We start from the raw sequence: 21,851 nt of genomic DNA, 5'->3' as shown, positions 1-21,851 counted from the left end.
AACTTGAGAAATACACTGTCACTCATCTTACACTGTTATATTTACCTATTACAGAAGGCTGGAAACAAAGATTTTGTTTTCAAGAAAATAAGATTTCTTGTCCAAGACAAAAGGAAGTTTGACTGCGAAGCACAGATAAAAATGCGAGAAATTTTATTTTTTTCAGAGAACAAGGTAGTTCTACTCATGTATAAACAGAACAAATGTGATTTAATAAATCAGATATGCGGCATGACTCCTTTTCTTCCATCCCCACTCAAAACAAGCAAACACACCTATATAGGTTCCAGTCTGGTCTGCAAATGAAAAAGAAGGAAGGTGATTACTGCAAAATTAAGCATTAGGGTTCTTATTTATAACATATTGATTATTGTATACTGATATCTAGAAATTAAGGTTGCAAGTAGCAGCCAGCTGAGTTATAGTTTGAGTTTTATCAAGTCCATTACTATTTTAAATTTAGAGAAACCTTGTCTTGAGAGAGGAAAATTGAGGAGCTGTAATATACTTATCATCAATTAGGGACCACAAAGAAAAAATTTATTTATAGAGACTTTTGAAGGAGAGGGGTAAGACTTGTGGCAAGCTGGCAGACATATAGATAAACTTTACTGCTAAATGGGTTACAATACAAAGTGCTCAGTATTTGGATCAGCTATGGCTCAACTTAAACTTTGCTTTAGCTTCAAGTTTAATCCTTTGTGGTTTCCTTTCTCTGTGTTTATTTTTCAAGTTATATACACAGAAGAACACAAAAATGACAAGGAATGCTTTTGAATATTAAGAGGCTGGAATAAGCAAGAAACCAAAACTGAATTTTAAACAGTACAAAGTTAATTTGATCTTCCAATGTTATTCAATTTTAACCATTAATAGAATTTGCTATTTAAATTTATCCCCTCCATTTTTCTGGATATTGTGAGCAAAAACAAACAATTATCATAAAATGCATGGTATACAATGGTTTGATTCACCAATGTGGCAAAGGCTTTTCACTGTCTATCCATAAAAAGGGAAATAGTTTGTAAAATGTAAGACATTCTGCATCTTGAGCATATACTTATTCATCCATGTGAAATTAAAGGTTACTTGAAATAAATGTGAAAGATTTATAGGATTTTCAGACCCCTGATAACAATTACTAATGTGCTGATTTGTTGTACTTAAAGGTTATGATTTTAGCAGAAAAAGTGGAAGAAATTTCTGGACCTGGAATTTTGTTGCAGATGTCTGTTTAAATCAGTTTAAGTCAGTTAAAAACTCTCCTGTTTCAAGATTACATGATTACCACACCAGAACCTTTTGTATTCTATATTGTGCACCATGTTATGATTATGGTTTCAATAATAAAAGGTGCTGACTCAAGAACTTTGCAAAATATCTCTACATACAAAGAAATAAATTGTGGTTATGTACTCCAAATAGCAGGTCACATCAGTCTTCTGTAAGGAAGTAGCAGAAATTGCTATGGTGGTTTTGGTGGATGGAGAGAAACATCCACCAAAACCACTTTATTCTATGTGTTAAGAGTTATGATAATCATTATGAACGTTTGGTCGGTCAGCAATTGTGCACCATAAAAATAATTAGCCAGAGCACTAACTGCTAATTAGTGGTATAAATCTTTTGTCTCCCTGAACATCTAATTGTGGCTATAGATAAAATTAAAAAAATATATTGTTGATGGTTTTGGTCAAAGTTTTGGTGGATGTTCCCCAATGACATCCACCAAAACTACGTAACATCTGGGCACCTTTTATATACGTGAAATATCTGCATAAAATTGCGTAAAATGTTTTATAATACTACAATCGAACAATAAATTAATACTTACCATTTATTGAGTAAAAAGTTTTGAAGCAATTTTCCAAACAAATGATACACTTAGGTCATCGGGATAAGTCGGCATGTTGTCGTAGCTTCGTAATTTTCAATTTGTATAACAAGTCATGAGTTATCCATCATTCCATCTCAGTCCCTCTCGACCAAGGTGGTTTTGGTGGATGGAATCTAATGCTGACCCCTGGGAAGGAACATCATCGTAGTGGATGACAAAATGGCGGAAGTGAAAGTACAAAATCTTCTCCGTTTATACAAGCTTAGAGACAAGTTTGACGCTGTTATTCTAGCTGTTCATGCTTGCCTTGTAGAGCGAGAATTCCGCTGTATCAATTCAGGGGAGGAGGTGAGTTAACAGACAGGGGTAGTGTTTAAAAAATTGTCTCGAGGAAAAAAAAAAAAAAGCTGACTCATACAAACTGCAAACGAGTTGCCACATTTTTATTTGTTGATAATATTTTTTTACTAGGTGTTAATGAAGTACTTTCCTTGCTCTCGACCATAGAACATTTATTGCACCATTTTTCTGAAGTGATCTTTAATTCGGACTTTTGTTTCCCCTGCAGAGAAACACACAACAAGAATTTGATTTTGGAGAGACCCTTCCTCCCGACTGGAATTCACTTGATGATGTTTATGCTCTTCAATATCGCAGAGGAAACTTTAACTCTGTGTACATTTTAAAAGCCTTGAGGCTGGGTGATAAAGTGATGCTGTATCTCATGGTATGTATCCTCCACACAAGAGGTTGCAACTATTTGATTGAAAGATAAACAATTAGGTTACAAAATTTCGATGTATGGTTTTATTTTCTATTTCACATTCTATTGAGTCTTATTATATCGTTGGCAGCACCCTGGGGCAATATGAAGCAAATCCTGTGTTCTAAATGGCTACCTGATAATCTTGCCTACTCGCGATCTTGCAGGCATGTTGCCCATTTAGATCCAGCAAAAGAGAAACATTGCATGGAGCAGACTTAAAAAAGTTCATAATTTTTGGACAATGTCTGCAATAGAGTTGCAAAAAGTGGCAGAAGTAGTTAAGATAGAAATCATAAACAACTCTTGTGGGTGCATTGTGCTACAAACACAGTTGGCTTTCTTTCCTGGCTCTTCAAATAAATTAGTCACTCTTGATTTATAATAAAGCAAAAATATTTTTGCTGTATGATAAATCCTTTATTGGCCAAGCTTGTTTGGCATTTTTATTGACCTTGACTTTGTGAGAGTCTGTAAAAGTGCAAAGAGAAGGACATGGCCATTATCCAGCCATCTTGACTTCATGCTTGGTCAAAAATGCACACATATTGTAGTGAACCCTATATTTCTCAAATGTATCTTGCTTTCACTCTAATTTTACCTTGCATAATTTGTCACACATCTCCCCACCCCTCCCTAGTAAAAGTATTTCCAATCAATTTTTTTATATATGGAACAAGACACCTCTGCAAGAGGCCCTTTCTAAAAAAATACCTTTTTCATTTTTGTAGTTGCAGGTGTCATTTGTTTGTTTTTTCCTTGAGGTTAATAAACTTTTTCTCATGATAAACAACACTAAGCAGTGAAGGTCACATCAAAAGTGCATTGAGTTAAGTTAGATAGGGAACTGACAACTAAGATGTTTAACATAATTTTTATTAATTTGAGTTGAAAGTTTGCAACAGTCGTAAATTCACCAAATTCTACTATGAGCACTAGGAGAACATGTTAATGAACAAAGGAGTGATAGCATAAGATTGCTTCAAGTAAACTAGTGAATTCTTTATCTAGGAAGAAGATGAGTCCAAAATGTTTGACGCAGAATTAGATGTGGATAGCTACACTTCCACATCAGCTGAATACAACTATGCACAGGGAGCCCAACAGATGGACAGGTTTGTCTAAGAAAAATTTCAGAAAGACTTCCACTTAATAAATCATCACTTTGCAAGTTTTGCATCTTGTCTATTGGTCAGACTGCATCCATCACCATGTTTTGTACATTCATGACTTAATCATGTTTAAACTATTTCTTTTACTTTAAATGATTTCAAAGATTTGGCACTTTTGAAAATTTTAAATGCAAGTCACTGACTAGCATGGTAGCACTATTTCAGTTACCATTGACAGCACAAGCAAATTTATTTTTCAACAAAAGAGAAGCATTTGTGTTTACTTTCTGGTACTACCGGTAACAGATCAGTAATTTTTAACTATAATTATTTTTATCTTTTGTTATGTAGAATATTCAGACATCTTGATCAGTTGAAGACAAAAATATTCAAAGAAGTTGTTGACAAATTTACTTCAAGCAGCAGAGCAGGTTCCAATGAGGAAAGAAGACAGAACAGAACAGATAATCAGAGGTACCTACTGATAAAGGGACCTCAATAATCATTTGTTCACAACTGCAATTATATTTAACAAAGTATATATTAATGAGTTCATTAATACACCTGTTTCATAGGGAGCAACCAAGCAGATTGATTGATGATGACCCACTGAGAATACCTCCGCGCAGACCACCAGACTTTCATGGGGAATGGTAACAATCATGCTTTTAAATACTTTTAAATTGTGTGATTTGAGTCATTTTGTTTGTTTATGGAAAATCTGCAAACCTGGTTGAGTTGAATCCCTTAAACAAGATCCAATTTCCCTTAACCCATTCCTCAGTCATTTATTATCAGCTAACTCAAACCCCAATTAACTTGAACCATTTTTTGTTTCCCTTGGGAGTTCAAGTGAGCAGCGTTCTACTGTAGTTTCAAATGAATAAACAGTCAGTCCATCATTCTATTTAACAGCCACATCTCCACAATGGAAATGACTACCAAATTAAATGTGCACAACAAATTTCAGTTGTTTTTTTTCTTTGGGATGGGAGGTTGTTAGGTTGTTTTGACCTCTAATGATAAGCTGAAGGTTTCTTTCTTAATTATTTATCAACTACTTTGTTTATGTATCATTGGAATATTGGGTTCATTTAAAGAATAGGCAATGATAATTTTTCCTTCTCCCCAAGGTGGGCATTATCCATTTAATTCAGTTGTACTATACAGAGTTTCTTAACAGTGCAAATGATTTTCTTAGGGCACCACCAGTTGGGCCTTTTGGATATGGTGATGGAGACAGGTTCCCTGGATACCCAGGGTGAGTTATTAGAATCTGAACTCTTCATGTATCATTTGAGCTGCACCGGTTTTGCAGAGGTCATGGGTTCAAATCCCATGCAGGCCTGAATTTTTTTCGGGCCTTATTGTTGCTACTGCTTAAGTAGTGTTCACTACTGCAAAGATCGCTTCCATGTTCATTACTCTGGTTTACAAGGACTGTCATTTGCAAGTTATACTTAACAGTCTGTCAATCTCCTCTAAACCTTGTTGAGTCAGCAAGATGGTGACATATTCAGCCGACCGAAGAGTACCTTACTTTGTTGATTTCCAGTGCTTTGGAAAAACATTCATCAAATGGCATGTTGTAAAGTGGTGTTTTTTACAAACTGTTCAGCGATCATGTAAAAACATATTCAAATAATTACTCAACAGTGAACATATTATTATTATCATAATGATTATAATTAGTTTTATGCTCTAACCAGTGGTAGTGGTGGCATGTTGATGGACCCTTTTCGTGCAGGAGGTATGGGTGGGGTAGGACCTGGAAGGCTTGGACCACAACCCCTCCCAGGACAGTTGCCAAGGTTTGATTGACTACTGTAACAATTTACAATAGTCTGTATACTTCTTATTCAGTATGTTTTGTGTAATCAGTCAGGCTTTACTTTCAAAGGCATGATCAATACCACAAGAGTCAGTAAATGAAAATGGTACAATAGTCAAACGATAAATAGTATATATTGTCTTGTCATTTTGTGTGTCAGTTTTTTTTTCTTTTTTTCTTTTTTCTTTTTTTTGATTTTTTAAGTAGGTTTTCTTACAGTTTTTAAAACTACACAGATTTTAATAAGTGGTTTACTTTCACACAGTATTGTATTGTTACAAAGGGGGCTTTTGTTAGCATCCTCAGTTTTCTGTATTCCCAGACACATGCTGGAGGTACAATGCACTGCTGGAACAATTCAAAATATCCAGGATACTACCAACATTTACCTTTCTGCCTGTCAAATTCCTTTTTTTTCCTTCAAAATAATAAATTCAAGTAAAATTATGTTCTAGAACATGCTGTCTGTTCTTGTTTTAGAGGGGCTGTCCCTCCAGGTGCCAGGTTTGACCCATTTGGACCAGTACCTCGTGGAGGATCACGCACTGATCCTAGGTCAGGAAGATTTGCTGGGTGAGTTTCCATAGACACTAATATTTGTTGTGTAAGGACTGTGATTGTTGTTTACAAGGTTATTTCACTGACAGTTGTATAAAGAAATGATTAGTTCAGGTTGTTATCGTTCAAAAAGTTTTGGGGTGAATCACCCCTAATGAAGGCACCAGACAGGAGTGTCAAAACGTTGGGTCTATGAATTGTAACTTCTTTGGTTACATTCATTAAATCTGTAAACCAGAGTAGCATCAAACCATGTCTGATTGTCCACCTGGTTGTCGTGTGAACTTTAACATATTGAAAAAGTTTGTCAGCATGTCTATTACTGGCTAGAAGGTCAACAAGTTTTTCACAAGCATCTTTGTGCAGTTTGTATCTGAGAGAAACGTGTGAAATGATGTTTTTCTTTCACTTTCATGACATTCCACAAGTTTTTTTTAATTTTAAATCATACCCTTTTTGCCTTTTGTTTAGACCTGACCCAGATCACCTGCCACCACCAGGATATGATGACATGTTCATGTGAAAATAATGTAAAAGATTTGGTTTTCCAAGCCTAGAATTATGAAGAATCAGCTTGTTATTTATAAGTTAAACTTAGTTTTATGTGCCTGCTTTAGTTTTATCTGCCTTAATATTTTGCGCAGGTACTGGTACATGTACAGCTCAAACATTTTATAAGCCAACATCATCAATGATAATGATTAGGTGGAGTTACAACAAGAATTTCTTCAAGTAATGCGATTTTGTTTTGTAGATTGGAGCTGACAAAATTCTCTAGCTTCAACATCATTACAGTTGGTAGCCTCTTCAAGCTTTACACATAAATAAATTCACAGCTGCCCATGATAGTGTGTTCATTATTTTATTTTCTAGCTTTGTAAAATGCATGAATTCCTCTCCTGGGGGTCAACCATTGCCCACAAACACCCAGACAAAAGGCTGTACATCAGCAGTTACTCACATAGCAACAGGTGTTTTGCAGTGCATAGACATGTTTTCAGTGAACAAATAGTTTCCTCAACATGTAGACTTCCCTAAAACTGATTTTACCCCTTCTCCAGCAGCAAAAATCAGACTATTAACCCTCAAAATATGAGAGCATATTTACTCAGCTAATTAAGGTTTCTTCTCTTGGGTTTTTTTTTTTTTGCTTAGGGTTTTTTTTGTGATGGCTTGCCATGAGAGTTTCTTGGTATATAAATTTCTTTAAAATTTTCATTACCTATCTGGGGGACACACACTGCTGTGAACACACATTGTAACACAAAATTGAAGCAGGTGTTTAAAAATCTTTATTCCTCCCAGTTGTTTGTTTTAGTTACCATTTACACATATACCTTTACTTCATAGAAAAATACACACTACAGTAGCAATCAATAGTTTATAAGCAGATTCTCATGTACAGCAATAAGTGAACATATATCGGTGAGGGAAAACAATTTTTCAACCATTTAGGAATATTTGTTACACCGCTCTCAACCATGTTGCAAAGTTTCAAAGAGGGAATATTTTAGAGGATTTAAAAGTTCATCGTATTTCCATTGTATTTACATTTGACTATTTTGTTTACCCTTTAGATATTGCTTTGTGCAACAGTGACTGTTAGCAGTGTGAAACATAACAAGTTGCTCTACTCAACCTGATCAGATTTCATGCATTTATTACACCCCATATCTAAATTAATCTAACACTAATTTCTTCCAAAAAAATCATAATTGCAAGCCTTGAGGGATTTTTGGAAGTACATGTATGATTGAGAACTCGCATACCAGAAAACATGGTACAGTTTAGGTGCTACTATTTTCTCCCATTTTTTTGGCATAAGGTAACCAATTTCTCACAAGACCAAATAACATGCCTAAGCATGTGCATCAAGGAGAAAAATTCAAAAGACTGGCAGCACTATAAAAGTATTTTTCAGTTGAAACGTTGAGGCTGCTCAGAAATTATTATACTTGTTTCAGATGCACATGGTCATGCATGATTCTTACACTTTCAACTGATTCTTGCCAAGGTGACCTTATTTTTTAGGTTACGATATCAAACAAAAAATATTTCAAACTGCTCTTCTACATTAACCCAAAATAACTACACATTCATCTGCAATGAAAGGGATATATCTCATTTCTATGTAGTATCTGCACAATCAGAAATCCTTACATGAGCTACAGTTGTGCACCAGAGCACCTGAAGTTAGCCATTTTTTGTCTTTTCATTTGCACTTAGGTAACAAAAAGCAAAATAAGCAATTTCTGTTATGTGTTCAAAAGTGAATTTAAATGAAGTAATTTTGTGTGCTTTGTATACTACATTCAAATCATTCTTATCTTAGATTCCCTTCTCTCTGATTAATTAGATTAGAGATGGAGTTTTGGCCCAGAGTAAAATACAAGAATTGCAATGTGATGTCACTGATTAACAAAAACCAAAAGAAAATTTCTAAGCTTCTATGGAAATCAAAATAAATAGCAATATTTAAACAATTTGTGAAAGTCATACTTTAAATATTTGAAATGATTCTGAAAATAACAATCTTCATTACATTGTGGAGGTAAAATATTCATGGAATGAATGATGTGTAAAAATTGTACATCCTACACTTAAAATTGTTTAAACTATATTAGTTACACCCAACCAATCCTCACATAACTCCATCAGAAATCGGTGTACAACATCCACAAAGTTTTCACAGAATCCCCTACAAACAGAAGAGTTTATGACCAGATACAATAACAATAGAAAATGATCTACAGAAGGAGGAAAATACATCCTTGATAACTTCAAAAGCATGTGAAGGAAAATCAACACTGATTTGTGGTTGGGGATGCTGTCTCCATTTAATGAAATTCTCCAAACTACTTTACACAATATTATCAAAAGCATACTTCTGCGTAAATGTAAGAAAAGTTAACTATACATGTGATGGATACTAATTGCAAATTCTTGTTCCAAATAGATCTTGAGAATGGATTAAATGAATGGATTCATTAGAGGTCTAGAACACACAGCAGAAAAAAAAAATTGATAGCAATTAAAAAGATACATGAAAATATAATTTCTATATCATTATAATTAATGCTTAACATTTACATATTTCTTAGAATTTTGTTTCCTTCCATCATATCGAAATGTGTCTACAGAAGCACATGAAAATACATGTACATTGCTGCACTATAAAGAAACAAATTTTAGCATAACCGCTTTCGTGATTGAGCAATTCCATTCACCTGTCCACTTCTAGTGACTTTACGGGACATTTATGAAAATCAATGCATTTTTAATTGTTCAACTCTTCCAGAAACAGGATTTAATTCAGCTCACAACAATATTTATACTCTTAAAACTGAGCAGCCACTATGTATGATTACAGAAAATGACAAAAACTTTGAGAGCAAAAGGGTTTGCATTTCCCTGTTGCTAAAAACAAGACGGAGGGGAAAAAAGAAAAAAAAAGGGAGATTTTACATATTTCATAACCTTCATTGTCCTAGCTGCCGTTAAAATTTTTGCCAGTCAGACTAAAATATCAAGAATTGTAATTTTTGAACCTAGCTACAGCTTCTTTGAAATTTTAAATTCAAGCACCTAAAATGAATTTTCCTGAAACCTGATCGTTAACTCAATAAAATGTTCGATTCCATCACGAATGCTGTGCCTTTGCCTTACTGAATGCAACAATTGGCACTTCCTTTCTCTTTCAGTAGTTTGGAAGGCTTGTACTGTTCCAGATAGTTGAGCTGTTTTGCATTAATAGCCCCTCTTCTTCGTCTGAAAGATTTTGAGAGAATTTCACAAATTAATCAATTTCAAAAGGAAGATGCCCCCCCCAAAAACAGATTCACACAACATTGGACACATTCCAAACCCCAAAACATGAATCTTTCACTGCAACAGTTTCAGTATGATGCTCTAATCTTCAGCATTGAATGTACAAGCTAGTTTCATTATTGGTTAAAAGAAATGTGAATACTAGTAATTTCCATTGAATACTATTCACGTGTCTAAAAATTTCAGTTTCCATGAGCTTTAATCACAACATCTGTTTCAATGAGTGAACAATAAGGTCAAATGAGTAGGAAAAAAAGTTGTAATGTGGCCTTGATACCTCTGTTGCAATCACTGTCAAGGGAATATTAAATAATAAGTTGAAAGAAATATGAGCAGTTTCAGTTCCATTCTAGCAAATAAAATATCCTGCCTTGAAACTTAATACTGAATTCTTGAAAGACAAAACTGAAAACGAAAGCCTCAAAACTTGACTACTGATACTCAGAAGTTTCCAAAATCAGGGTACAAGTTTTGTGTTGAGACTGTCAGCTTCCATTTGAGCCACAGAGTAATTTAGTGTTACCATACCTCCTGATAAATTCCACAGCATCTTCATATTTCATTCCACTTTCAATAAGAGCTAAAGCCACAAGGACTGGTGCTCTGCAATTGAGAGAATGTTCAATGAGTTAGCTTATAGAATGCAACTACATGGAACCCCATTCTTAATGGGTAACTTAGATCTACAAATCATTTCAAAAAATTCTGCAAAACATTTTATGTTACTGGTGTTGAATCCTAAAGTTTAAACTCATCTGCTTGGCTATGCTCTCTGTGCTGTGGTTAAGCCATTATGTAAGAAGCCTAACTGTACATAATTACAATTCTACTTGTTCAAATCTTATTCATATTTGAAAAGGTAGATTTGTACGAGGACAATTACAATTTTTGCTATAAATTGCTATGCCTGATAATTGCTGATTCAAGCTTGCTCATCATCAACCACTAGCTGACAGAATATGACTTTTCACCCTAATATCAGTATGCATATTCTCCATACTGTTCTCTATACATTTCCTAAGGTACTGACAAGGAGAATTTGTTTAACAATCAAGAGCTTCTTTAGTTGATGATCATTCTCATTATTCTTGTAACCTTAATTTTAGACTGAGGGGTGATAATGTAAGGAGAATTTAGATGCTAGTCAATCTTAAGGGTCATAGGGTAAATAGCTGATAAATTATGTCTAAAGGGGTAAGTTTCTAAAGAAACTGTGGTGCTGTGTTGGTGGGAGAGTACAACAAGGTGATTTAGTATTATTAACTAAGTTGATAACATAAATCGGCCACCATAAAGAGTTTCAAAGCTGATGTTTTCAACATTAGCCCTTTGTCAGAGCGATTGGAGGAATTGTGGGTTATGTGTGTGTTTATATGCAGAAAATGGAGCTACACTAAATTGTGTCTGTCCCAAATGTGCCAGGTAATAACTCAATTGCCAGGTTTGCAAAGAATCAGGGTGGGGTTGTTCAAAGCTGGGTTAAGATATCTAAAAAAGGCTTTTGAATAAAGGAATAAAGAAACTGGGATTAAACTTCAACCCTTGGTTAGTATTCATCTGCCCTCAAACAACTGGACCTAGAAGCAAATATGAGACACAGTTGACAAACCTGCCCAGTCCAGCAACACAATGCACTGCAATGCACGATCCTGGCTTTTCTTTAAACTTTTTCTTAAGCAACTGAAGCCACCCATCTACTACTTCTTTAGGTGGGGCTGCACCATCATCAAAAGCCCAGTCCTGAAAATTCACATTTAAATATTCTTATGATTTGACTTCAATCAAGATTTAAAAATTATCTGCATTGTCTGTCAAGAATCTCTTGTGATTTTTAACCCTTTCCATCCTGACATCATCATGCACATTACTCAACCTATTCTATATGTTTCCTAAGGAGCTGACAAGGAGAACTTGTTTAAAATTACAAGCTTCTTTAGATGGTGATCATTTCCTTTCTTCTCATGACCTTCATTTGAGATTCAGGGGTGACACTGAGGAGAAATTAGATGCTAATCAATCTTTGGGGTCAAAAGGTTCAATTGGCTAAAAAAAAAGTTTGGTTTTACAAAAAACAAAAATCTTGTCATTTATATTTTTGGCTATACTCATTATCTGTCAGCTTAAAGTTGTATATTTACTGTAAGGAGATATTCCTCTTTGATTATTCCAGAAAGTAAAGGAGTAACTTTGATCATTGAACATGCCCTCCATGTAGGTAGATTTATTCTGTTTATGCATGGCAATTGTAAATAACACTTCTAAGTTGTGCAAAATGTCAACAACCTTCTCATGAAGAAATCAACAATTCAAACCGGTTCTAAGACATTAGCCGGTTGCCAAGTCCTGATTGTTAGGATGTACATAATCTTAAATGATCTTGGACTTTGGAAAGCAGTAACATGACTGTCACATGATGAAAAATCTAGATTACTTCAAAGTACTTTATTGGCCCATCGGAGTTAGTTTCTAAGGATAAAAATTATACGTCCCTGATCCAAAGGCTCAACTTGTCACAATGAGACTTAATTCCTCGTTACATTTAAAGAAAGATGTGTAATTTTCCCAATAACGGCCCAATTATTTTTCAAAAGTTTGTTAAATACTACTCGTCGATACCGGTATATTCGATTCTCTCTCATTGTTAAACAAATTCAGGCATTTCTATCTGGTCTGACCGCCTTTTGACGATAGTTTACGAGTCTGTTGTTCGCAGCCGGTAAAGCCGGTTTTCATACTCGCTAATTTGCTTTGTGAGCCAAATCATCGATCTGCGAAATGCATTCTTACTGACAAATACCCAACGAAAGAACTGAGAAAAGACAAGAAACATCGCGACAATTTGAAAAAAATGAAACGTCATATTCAATAAATAAAGGTGCGTCAAGTCGAAACCAAGGGAAAATACGCGGGTAAAAATCTGCTGGTGACAACAGAGTTCATCCAAATTTGCCACAACACTACACTTTCGATTTCAACATCACCAGTTCATGTTAGTTTCAATTGTTCATTTCAGGACGAAAGGTGCGATATGTAATAGATTTATTAAAAGCGATGATCAAGTACAAGAAAAACCATAAAAGATCAGAATTACTAAGTGGGTTTTACTACATCAAACAGCCTCTAAAAAATTAGCATTGCACACAAATGAGGACACAAAAATCAAAAACAAAATGGCCACGCCGTTTCATGAGGAAATCGATTACATTCGCATGTATTCCGCAACCTTCGGAAGTAAACACCAATATATCCTGGTTATTAAATTTCTCCTTAATATTGTATCATCGAGAGAAATAGTAATCAATCGGTTTTACCCACCAGAACATCGATTCCTTGCTTCTTCAACTGTTCGATGTTGTATGTCGGTTCGCACACCCGCACTACAACGTGGGCATCGTACCTCTTAAGATCCTAAAGAGAAGCAAGGAAGATTCTTTAAGATTCAGTCTAATTCACATATCCATCAACAACAACAAAAGGCATTTACCTCTATATACCGAGGCAAGGTCGCATCAGTGGGACGATCGGTGATCAAAAACTTCATGTGCTTATGCTCCACAACGACAGGGCCGGGTCCGTGTAAGGATCTCCCTTGGTTGTTAAGTACTCGGGTTCCAGAAGGCATTTTCATGTCTGTCATTTAATTCTGTTACTAACAAATTTTTCAATTCCGCCAAGTTTCAATAAAACTCGCCGTTTCCTTACTATTATCGAAAGTGAATTGGGTCAACCCATTCACATTAAACTCGCCAATTCCTCACTCGTGTTGTGCCTGACACCAATCTCCACTGTCAATGATGAACTCCATAAAAGTGTGTGCACGACTGCCGTAGGCCTATGAATAAAAGAATTCATCAGCAAATCTAGACAAAGAACATTCAAACATGTAGACGTTCGAACGACGGCTTAATTCAAGGGAGTGTCGGAAAGTCTTAAAGCCTCGGCATAGGGAAATGTCGCGAGATGATGAATGAATTCGTTAGCGAAGAATGGGTTGCTATCGAAGCGAACGGCGAAACTCAACTGAACGCGCGACTCCCTTAATTTTGATACCATCAAACACATTCACAACGATCAAGACTTACTGGACTGAATCTCCACATTGAAATCTGGCTACTCTATTCAACTCTTCCCTTCCAAACGGAAGACTAATGGCTCTAAGGACTACACGCAGTGGCAAGGAAATATTTTAAGCAGTTGCACAATTTGAGTGACTCGTGACGTAATGCAAATCAGACGCATGCGTAAAATATCACGCGCAGGTCGCGCGGAGCCAAATTACCGCGCGCGAGATGATGAAAGGATGAATTTTTTGCCTTTTTTGGGAATTTTCATCCGCACATTTTTATGTTTACTAGAATAATTGGTTATACAGAAACAAAATATATTCCATTCGATCAAAAACTGGTTCATGCTTGTTCTTTCCTTGTTTTTGCTTACCAGTGTTTGTGTTTTAGCTTCCTTTTCCGTGTTAGCTTTGCAGAAGATAAGTTTCATCGGACAGCTGACACACAGCTGAAAACTGATCACAAGATTGTGCTGATAAAATACTAGTTGTTAGCCGTCAACCCGAACCGCGGCTGCTGGTCTAACTGAGATAAATACTTTCTTGCACTGGAGTATGTGAAGAAAGACGAAGTGTTTTAATTTCTGATTAAAGCCGTCTTCGCCTGATAAGAATTAAAACGCAGAGAGCGATGCAAAATACATCTTATGCAGACTTTAAATTTCGTATGCATATCGCAATGTATATTTTCAGAAATAGCCTTATAAATTTTTAGTTTTAATATAAAACCGCCTAACAAATACTTTTGATGGGGGCCTGGATGCGAGATAAAGAAAAACGCGCTGAGCGAAACCTGGAGCGAAACAAGCCTCAGAGGCCACGCGACCCAGGCCTCTCTCGTCTTTCCATTCCTCCACTACTACTTATTGATCGAGCTTTATTTTACTAACTAAAAGCCTAGAACACGCCACAAAAAATTTATAAAGACACCATATTTTATAAGGTATCAGCTTCTCATCAAGGTCGGATATCCGGAAATCATGTGCTTGGACAGTTCAGATTTTTTCCGCATTCCGCAACTACAAAGCGGAGGTGGCACGAGCACTTAATGGCCTTCGCTAAGATGACAACTTATCAGGAATTTCTGATCATGTTGCAACCACTGGGCATAGAAATAATTTGTTTTTTTTTTTTTACGGGTAAGAGCGATGATCATTGCAAAAAAAAAAGTAAAGAGACATTGCATATCCTAGAATTAAAATAAACTTTAATTTCTGTGTCAACAAGCGAATTTGTAGAAGTTTTGAAAGGTTTGAAAGGCAGGAACCAATCACCTGATTACTTCCAGAGAGCTGAAGATAGAACATTGCGCGTCAAGAGTTTAATTTTCGACTATTTGCGGTATATCAACAGAAAGCAGGACTGAACCCATGAATAGGCCTATAGCGACGCTTGATCGCCGCTAGCTGGACCGTACGAATCTCACTGATCGACACAACAAATATCGCCCCAATTTCTTTCATGGAACGCCTCCTTTATTAAATGTCGTATTTGACCGTGAAGCTAAAAATAATTGATTCACAAAATTAGGGACAAGAAATTAGCTATAGAAACACTCGAGGTAAATTAAACTTACATTGTTGCCGGATCTGGCGAGAGTTGACACAAAAAGACCTTTCCTTCCTTCGATAAAAACGACAGACAATTTCTTTCTATTAAACCACGAGTGCTTGCGAAATCGATCGAATTATTGAATTGCACAATAGATCCGTTCTGTTTGGAAATGCGATACCACTTACGGAACGCGTGACGAGGCACCTAGTGTGACTTTTAAAGATTATTAATTAAACGATTACTAAATCAAAACAAGGGATAAACCCGTGCCTTAGGGGCACTTACATGGCTCCCCTTGAAATCACCGTATTTCAAACAAAACGAAACATAATTAAAGTAACAAGTTCAGAGTTCACTGACATGTCCGTGTCTAGTCCTCCTTTTGAATGTGTTCGTTGAATGGCTCCCCATGCGGGAATCCCAGTCTTTCCTCTCTTGGCAGCAGCAGGACAAGCTTTTGAATGGGTCTTTCCAAAACTGATGGGGGTTGCACTCTCTTTCCAGTGCTGGAGATATCAGGGTCTCCAATCGCTACCTTGACACTACGCACCAGTCCATCGGCCTTGTTGGGGTACGTTTCTATCACACGAGCAAGGCTCCACCGATTCCTCGCCTTGTTGTCGTCTTTAACGATAACTACGTCGCCAACTTGCATGTTACGGCGTGGTCTCGTCCACTTGGACCTCTCTTGTAAGCTATGAAGAAATTCCTGCCTCCAACGGTCCCAGAATTCGCATGATAAATGCTGGACTCGTCGCCAACGTTTCCTTGAGTACAGGTCTTCTCTTTGAAACACGCCAGGCGGAGGTAGAACTGGCTTTGCTTTCATTGTGAGGATATGATTTGGCGTCAGTGGAGATAGTGACCCTGGATCGCTTAGATTATCCACTGTCAGGGGACGGCTGTTCACGATCGCTTCGGTTTCACAAATCAGCGTGTGAAAGGACTCTCCGTCCAGGCAACTTGCACTCTTCTCCAGGAGGGCTGATAGTACACTGCGAATGGTCCTGATTTGGCGCTCCCATACTCCTCCTGCATGGCTGGCTGATGGGAAATTCATCTTAAAGGTTATCCAATCACAATTCTCTTTCAACATCTCAGTGCTGATCTTGCCTTGATCCATAGACTGCAACGCTTCGCGGAGCATCTCGCTGACCCTCGCTGACACCACAGCTGCTGTGAGTTCCAGACGTGGTATGGTGACCATCTTTAAAGGAGCTACTCTTGCTTTGCCCATAATCAGGGAACAGTGGATCTGGCCTTTGTCGTCTACCAAACGAACGTATGAACACTGGCCATACCCAGTCGTGCTTGCGTCTGAGAAGTGATGAAGCTGTGTTGATATCACCGTTCCGAAACCTTCTGGTTTAAAGCATCTTCGAATGGAGAGATCTTCTAAGTGGTGTAACTCATCCCTCCATTTCAGCCAACGTGATCTTATGTTCTCGGGGATAGGGTCGTCCCATTCCACTTTACCTCTGCACAGATCTTGCAAAAGGCCTTTTCCTGTCAAGATTAGAGGTGCCAGAAACCCCAACGGATCGTACACACTGCTAACAGTGGACAGAATTCCTCTTCGCGTTAAAGGGCGATCTTGCATCACGATCCGGAACTTGAAAGCGTGTGACTCAATACACCAACTCACACCAAGCGCTCTTTCCATAGGCAGTTCATCCTTCTCGAGATCCAGCTCCCTTATGCCTTTCGCACGATCTTCCACTGGTATGGACTCGATAACTTCTCTTTTGTTGCTTGTAAATTTATGCAGGTTAAATCCTCCGCGCCGACACATCTCTATAGTCTTGCGTATGAGCTCCTTTGCTTGACTTGTAGAAGGTACAGATTTCAGACCGTCGTCAACGTAGAAATCTTTCCTCAGGAACTCGGCTGGTTCGAGGCCAAACTCTTGCTCATGGTCATCAGCGGTCTTCTTTAGCGCAAAGTTACAACAACCAGGAGACGAACCAGCTCCAAAGAGATGAACGGTCATCCGGTATATCGTGGGCTCCTCCCACCACAAGAAGCGTAACAGATCTCTACAATGTTTAGTGACGTGGACCTGCAGAAACATTGCTTCTATATCTGCCATGAAGGCAACTGGCTCCCTTCTGAACCTCGATAGCACTCCAACAAGCTTGTTGGTAAGATCTGGACCTTGGAGAAGATGCTTGTTAAGAGCCTCCCCTTTGTACTCCGCGGAGCAATCGAAGACTACGCGGATCTTGTCCGGCTTCTGAGGGTGGAAGACACCATGGTGAGGAAGGTACCATGTCTTTCCATCTTTCCTAACTTCGTCCTTTGGTATCTTCTCAGCATATCCCTTCTTAATCATGTCATTCATAAATGCCGTGTAGTCTTCTTTGTATTTCTCATCTCTTCGAAATCTCAGTTTCAACTGCTGGAGGCGATGGACTGCAAGCTTCTCGTTATTCGGCAGGGCTAACGATTCATTTCGTAGTGGCAATGGCAGTTCATAGTGTCCATCTGAACGATGGGTAATTCCTTCTTTAACCTTTGCCATGAATCTTCGATCATCCATGGAAAGGGTTTGTTGAGCCGCGTGCTTCCCGTCATTGAAATCTCGCTCGAACATTCTCTTAACTGCTTCTGGAGAGATGATCTCTTTTACGTGTGTCTCAACAACAAAACTATGGGAAGGTAATTCTTCGCTACCGATCTCCTTCACTGCAACTCTGTGACATAAGACATCCGAATCTTCTGTGGTTGTACTTCCTGTCACTGGACCAATGATGCCCCAACCAAGGAGGGTACGGATGGCATAAGGATCGCTGCTTCTACCAGGAATGACCTGCTTCGGCTTTATGGCGTTTGGACAGTTTGAGCCGATCAAAAGTCCCACTTGCAGATCGTTTTGGTACGGGTAAATCTTGTTGGCTAAATGACTTAGGTGTGGCCATTTTGCTGCCGACTCTGGCCTTGGGATCTCGTTTCTTCTCGATGGTATTTCGTTCCTTGAGTACGTCTTGGGAAGCTTGATGTAGACCGCTCTATCCATTCTTTCCACGATAAGACCGCTCACTCTACGAGTAGGAACTACTTCTGAACCATGCATTGTGTTTAGCTTCAATTGAGTCTCGACTCCATTAACTTGCAGTTCTTCGAGTATGCTTTCCTTAACGAAAGTTCCGTTACTAGCTGGGTCGAGCAGCGCATAAATTACAACTTGTCTTTCGAGTTTGTCTTGGTGGTACATTCGAACCGGAACAATCATAGAGTTTGTGATGGCATCGGTGACTCCAGTAGCATTACAGGTACTTGTACAGCTGCTAGTTGCTTCAGCTGCCTGAACTACTCTTGCTTGGTCTTCACTACCTTGCTTGGGAGAAATTTTGCTTTCATCATGAAGGATGGTCGGGTGGGGCATACTACATGTCTTACACGCCTTCCGGTTTCGACATCTTCTTGACATGTGGCCGTAGCAGAGACAACCGAAACATATTCTAGCTTCTTGGATAAATGCTCTTCTTTCTTTAACAGTCTTCTTCTTGAAACTTGAGCACTTCTCCAGATCGTGATGCTGACTGTTGCAGAATGGACATGAATAACCTGGTGGCGGTTGATCATCGTGAGGTGTGGCACTTGTCAAGAAGCTACTTGTACTCTTGCCTTTTCTTCCATTGTTTCGCCAGGTTGTGTTCCTGTTGGTGTTGTTGTCACTGCTGCTACTGCTAGTGAACTCATCTTTCCTTGCTTCCTTGAGGGCTTCAGGTGAGAATACTGGGTCGGTTGCCAAGGCTGCTTCTTGTGTTACAAATTTGACAACGTCATGAAACGTAGAAAGTCTTTCTTCTGATTTTAACATCTTATTGGCAAAACGGCACCATTTCACTCCCATGTTACTTGGCAGCTTTGCAGTTATCCTTCTAAGAGTGTCCTCGGAGTTAAGGCCTTCCATGTACTTTAATGTATTCATGGCTTGTTCGCAAAGCACCAGGAAATCAGCAAACTGTTGCAAACGCGCGCCGTCCCCTTCTTTCATAGGAGGCCAAGCATTCAGCTTATCCTTGTAGGCCTGTGCAACGCGATAAGGATGGCCGAATCTTTCCTTTAATACCTTTCTAGCCTTATCATAGGAATCTGGAGAGTCGAGGTTAATGAAGCCTTGAATTGATTCCTTAGCGTTCCCAGATGTGAACTGGTTTAAATAATAGAGCCTCTGCTTTGGATCGCTCACTCGGCACTCTATTAAAACTTTCGAAGGCACTGATGAATGCTGCGTAATCGAAGTGGTTTCCAGAGAAAACCGGGGGCTGCTGTGCTGGGAGCAGACTCATTCTTTGTTGTTCGGCGACAAGCTTCACCACCGAGGTTAACTCGTCTGTTCTGTCGGAAATCTCCGGCTTTGATTCACGTGATGGTGATTCACCAGCTTGCGTGCCTTGGCGTACAACTGGGCCATTTGGGGGTTCAAAGGGCGGAGCCTTTGGGTTTAAGATCCCGTTATCTTGCAAAGGTTTCGTTTCACTAGGTTCCTCTTTGGGCGATAGCTTGGGTTTGACGTCTAGAATTGGTGTTTCATGCTTCGGGATCTGGGGGAAATCCTCCTGCCTTTCTTCTTCTTCGATTTTGCGCATGGTTTCTTCCTCAGCCTTTGCCTTAGCTAACTCCTTTTGCATTACTAGCTTCTTATACTCTGCTTCCCTTTCTAGAAAGTCCATTTCTACTTGAAGACACGCTGCCTTGGCCGCTGCCTTTGCTCTTCTAGATCTTACTGAAGAGGAGGAAGAACGCTTGGATAATTTTGACGAAACCAGAGACATTTTATCGCTTGTTTGTCTTTCCACACTAAGCAAGGCTTCGTTAATTCTAATGCGACATTGGAAATGTTCGCGATCCCGAATATCAAACCACTCGTACGCTTCATCTGCTTCCTTAGTGTCATGCAATTCCTTGTAATAATTGTGATGAGCGTCATTCATCCTATCCCTACACAAGTCTAGACTGTCACGCTCTTGCTCTAGGACTCTTGCGTCTAATTCTTTTATCGATTCGAGTAAAGAGTTTACCTTCGTTATCTGCCTCCTCAGAGCGACTCCTGCGGCCTTTCGCTCCTCAACAAGCCTTTCCAGGCGAAGTGACTCGCCCTTTTCGGTAGGGATTCTTTCTCTTCTGTCCCTTTCAGTCGTTTCAACGCCGACTTGATGGTTTTCGTTCTGTTCGCTCGTGACTTCTTCCATCGTAGGATTTGCCTGCGCCATGGCTATTGTATGCAGTCGACAAACTCCCGCTAATATCTTGAATTCCTCCAATCTTCACTATAGCGACGCTTGATCGCCGCTAGCTGGACCGTACGAATCTCACTGATCGACACAACAAATATCGCCCCAATTTCTTTCATGGAACGCCTCCTTTATTAAATGTCGTATTTGACCGTGAAGCTAAAAATAATTGATTCACAAAATTAGGGACAAGAAATTAGCTATAGAAACACTCGAGGTAAATTAAACTTACATTGTTGCCGGATCTGGCGAGAGTTGACACAAAAAGACCTTTCCTTCCTTCGATAAAAACGACAGACAATTTCTTTCTATTAAACCACGAGTGCTTGCGAAATCGATCGAATTATTGAATTGCACAATAGATCCGTTCTGTTTGGAAATGCGATATCACTTACGGAACGCGTGACGAGGCACCTAGTGTGACTTTTAAAGATTATTAATTAAACGATTACTAAATCAAAACAAGGGATAAACCCGTGCCTTAGGGGCACTTACAAGGCCCATTGATGGGTAATGGGCATCTGTAGAAAGAGATTTTTTAAATTTTTTTTTCAAGTTTCTATTTAATATACTGACTACCACTATTTGCCTCCACTTGAGTGAATAATTGTTAATTATTAATCCCCTCATTCAAAACTTTTAAAATTAGTGAATGTATGTAGTTTTCATATATCGTCCTTTGACTCCAGAGCAAGAAAAAATCCCAAAAAAGTCTGCAACTGGCGGCTCAGTGAAGAATTCACTTCTACCATGGTAGACCTCACAAATGCCTACATTTTTGCCAAATCATGATGTGTTTCTCGAACAGAGTTTTGAGATTACTGACATAAGATTGGTCTGTGCATTTTCAACGACGAAAAAAAAATTTTTATACTGTTGTTTACTCTTCAAAAAGACAGCTGTTGACTTTCATCCAAACCACCAGCTAGAATAATAATAGATTTGTTAAGCATATTCGTCTTGATTCAATAACAGCTGTCGAATGATCGAAGAAACATTTTAAGGTTTTTGGATCTAAGTTGTTTCAGCTAGTGTGGAAGTTCCGACCAATAGCATAGCAAAAGC

At 38.3% G+C, this 21,851-nt stretch overlaps 2 protein-coding genes, 1 long non-coding RNA gene and 1 pseudogene across 5 annotated transcripts; 1 reads left to right on the top strand and 3 right to left on the bottom strand.

Moving 5' to 3' along the window:
• Window positions 1–130: 130 nt before the first annotated feature.
• On the bottom strand, window positions 131–2,023 carry LOC149053439 (uncharacterized). The gene is made up of 2 exons (XR_016185431.1): window positions 1,835–2,023; window positions 131–296 (listed from the first exon to the last, which is right to left on the bottom strand). It is a non-coding gene; the product is annotated as an uncharacterized LOC149053439 (long non-coding RNA).
• Window positions 2,024–2,029: 6 nt separating this feature from the next.
• On the top strand, window positions 2,030–6,947 carry LOC113670464 (proteasome inhibitor PI31 subunit). Of its 2 annotated transcripts, XM_027186606.2 has the most exons (9): window positions 2,030–2,185; window positions 2,406–2,564; window positions 3,612–3,715; window positions 4,064–4,186; window positions 4,288–4,365; window positions 4,914–4,973; window positions 5,422–5,523; window positions 6,024–6,116; window positions 6,573–6,947. In XM_027186606.2, the coding sequence occupies exons 1-9, from the start codon at window positions 2,057–2,059 to the stop codon at window positions 6,622–6,624; spliced, it is 900 nt and encodes a 299-aa protein (XP_027042407.2). In that variant the 5' UTR covers window positions 2,030–2,056; the 3' UTR covers window positions 6,625–6,947. The 2 variants fall into 2 exon arrangements, with proteins under 2 accessions (XP_027042407.2, XP_027042408.2); XM_027186607.2 differs by lacking the exon at window positions 5,422–5,523 and having other exon boundaries at window positions 2,032–2,185.
• A 423-nt stretch (window positions 6,948–7,370) lies between these two features.
• Window positions 7,371–14,104, bottom strand: LOC113670465 (protein tyrosine phosphatase type IVA 3). Its single transcript, XM_027186608.2, has 6 exons — window positions 14,012–14,104; window positions 13,414–13,761; window positions 13,245–13,337; window positions 11,539–11,669; window positions 10,458–10,532; window positions 7,371–9,869 (listed from the first exon to the last, which is right to left on the bottom strand). The coding sequence occupies exons 2-6, from the start codon at window positions 13,564–13,566 to the stop codon at window positions 9,764–9,766; spliced, it is 558 nt and encodes a 185-aa protein (XP_027042409.1). The 5' UTR covers window positions 13,567–13,761; window positions 14,012–14,104; the 3' UTR covers window positions 7,371–9,763.
• A 1,341-nt stretch (window positions 14,105–15,445) lies between these two features.
• Window positions 15,446–20,939, bottom strand: LOC149053438 (uncharacterized; annotated as a pseudogene). Its single transcript, XR_016185366.1, has one exon. The product of XR_016185366.1 is annotated as an uncharacterized LOC149053438 (transcript).
• Between the last annotated feature and the right edge of the window lie 912 nt (window positions 20,940–21,851).

This window comes from Pocillopora damicornis, chromosome 1 (assembly GCF_964200805.1).
Source record: "Pocillopora damicornis chromosome 1, jaPocDami1.2, whole genome shotgun sequence".
In the NCBI taxonomy this organism is placed as follows: Eukaryota; Metazoa; Cnidaria; class Anthozoa; order Scleractinia; family Pocilloporidae; genus Pocillopora; species Pocillopora damicornis.
Note: the sequence above shows the minus strand (reverse complement) of the source record. Positions and strands in the feature narration are given on the sequence as shown.

Excerpts from the sequence above, each read along its gene's own strand:
- LOC113670464 (XM_027186606.2), top strand. The coding sequence starts at position 2,057 with ATGGCGGAAGTGAAAGTACAAAATCTTCTCCGTTTATACAAGCTTAGA. Across the intron at positions 2,565-3,611 it reads AAGTGATGCTGTATCTCATG|GAAGAAGATGAGTCCAAAAT; the intron begins GTATGTATCCTC and ends TTCTTTATCTAG. Across the intron at positions 3,716-4,063 it reads GGAGCCCAACAGATGGACAG|AATATTCAGACATCTTGATC; the intron begins GTTTGTCTAAGA and ends TTTGTTATGTAG.
- LOC113670465 (XM_027186608.2), bottom strand. The coding sequence starts at position 13,566 with ATGACAGACATGAAAATGCCTTCTGGAACCCGAGTACTTAACAACCAA. Across the intron at positions 11,670-13,244 it reads AGCAAGGAATCGATGTTCTG|GACTGGGCTTTTGATGATGG; the intron begins GTGGGTAAAACC and ends GTGAATTTTCAG. Across the intron at positions 9,870-10,457 it reads GCTGTGGAATTTATCAGGAG|ACGAAGAAGAGGGGCTATTA; the intron begins GTATGGTAACAC and ends AAAATCTTTCAG.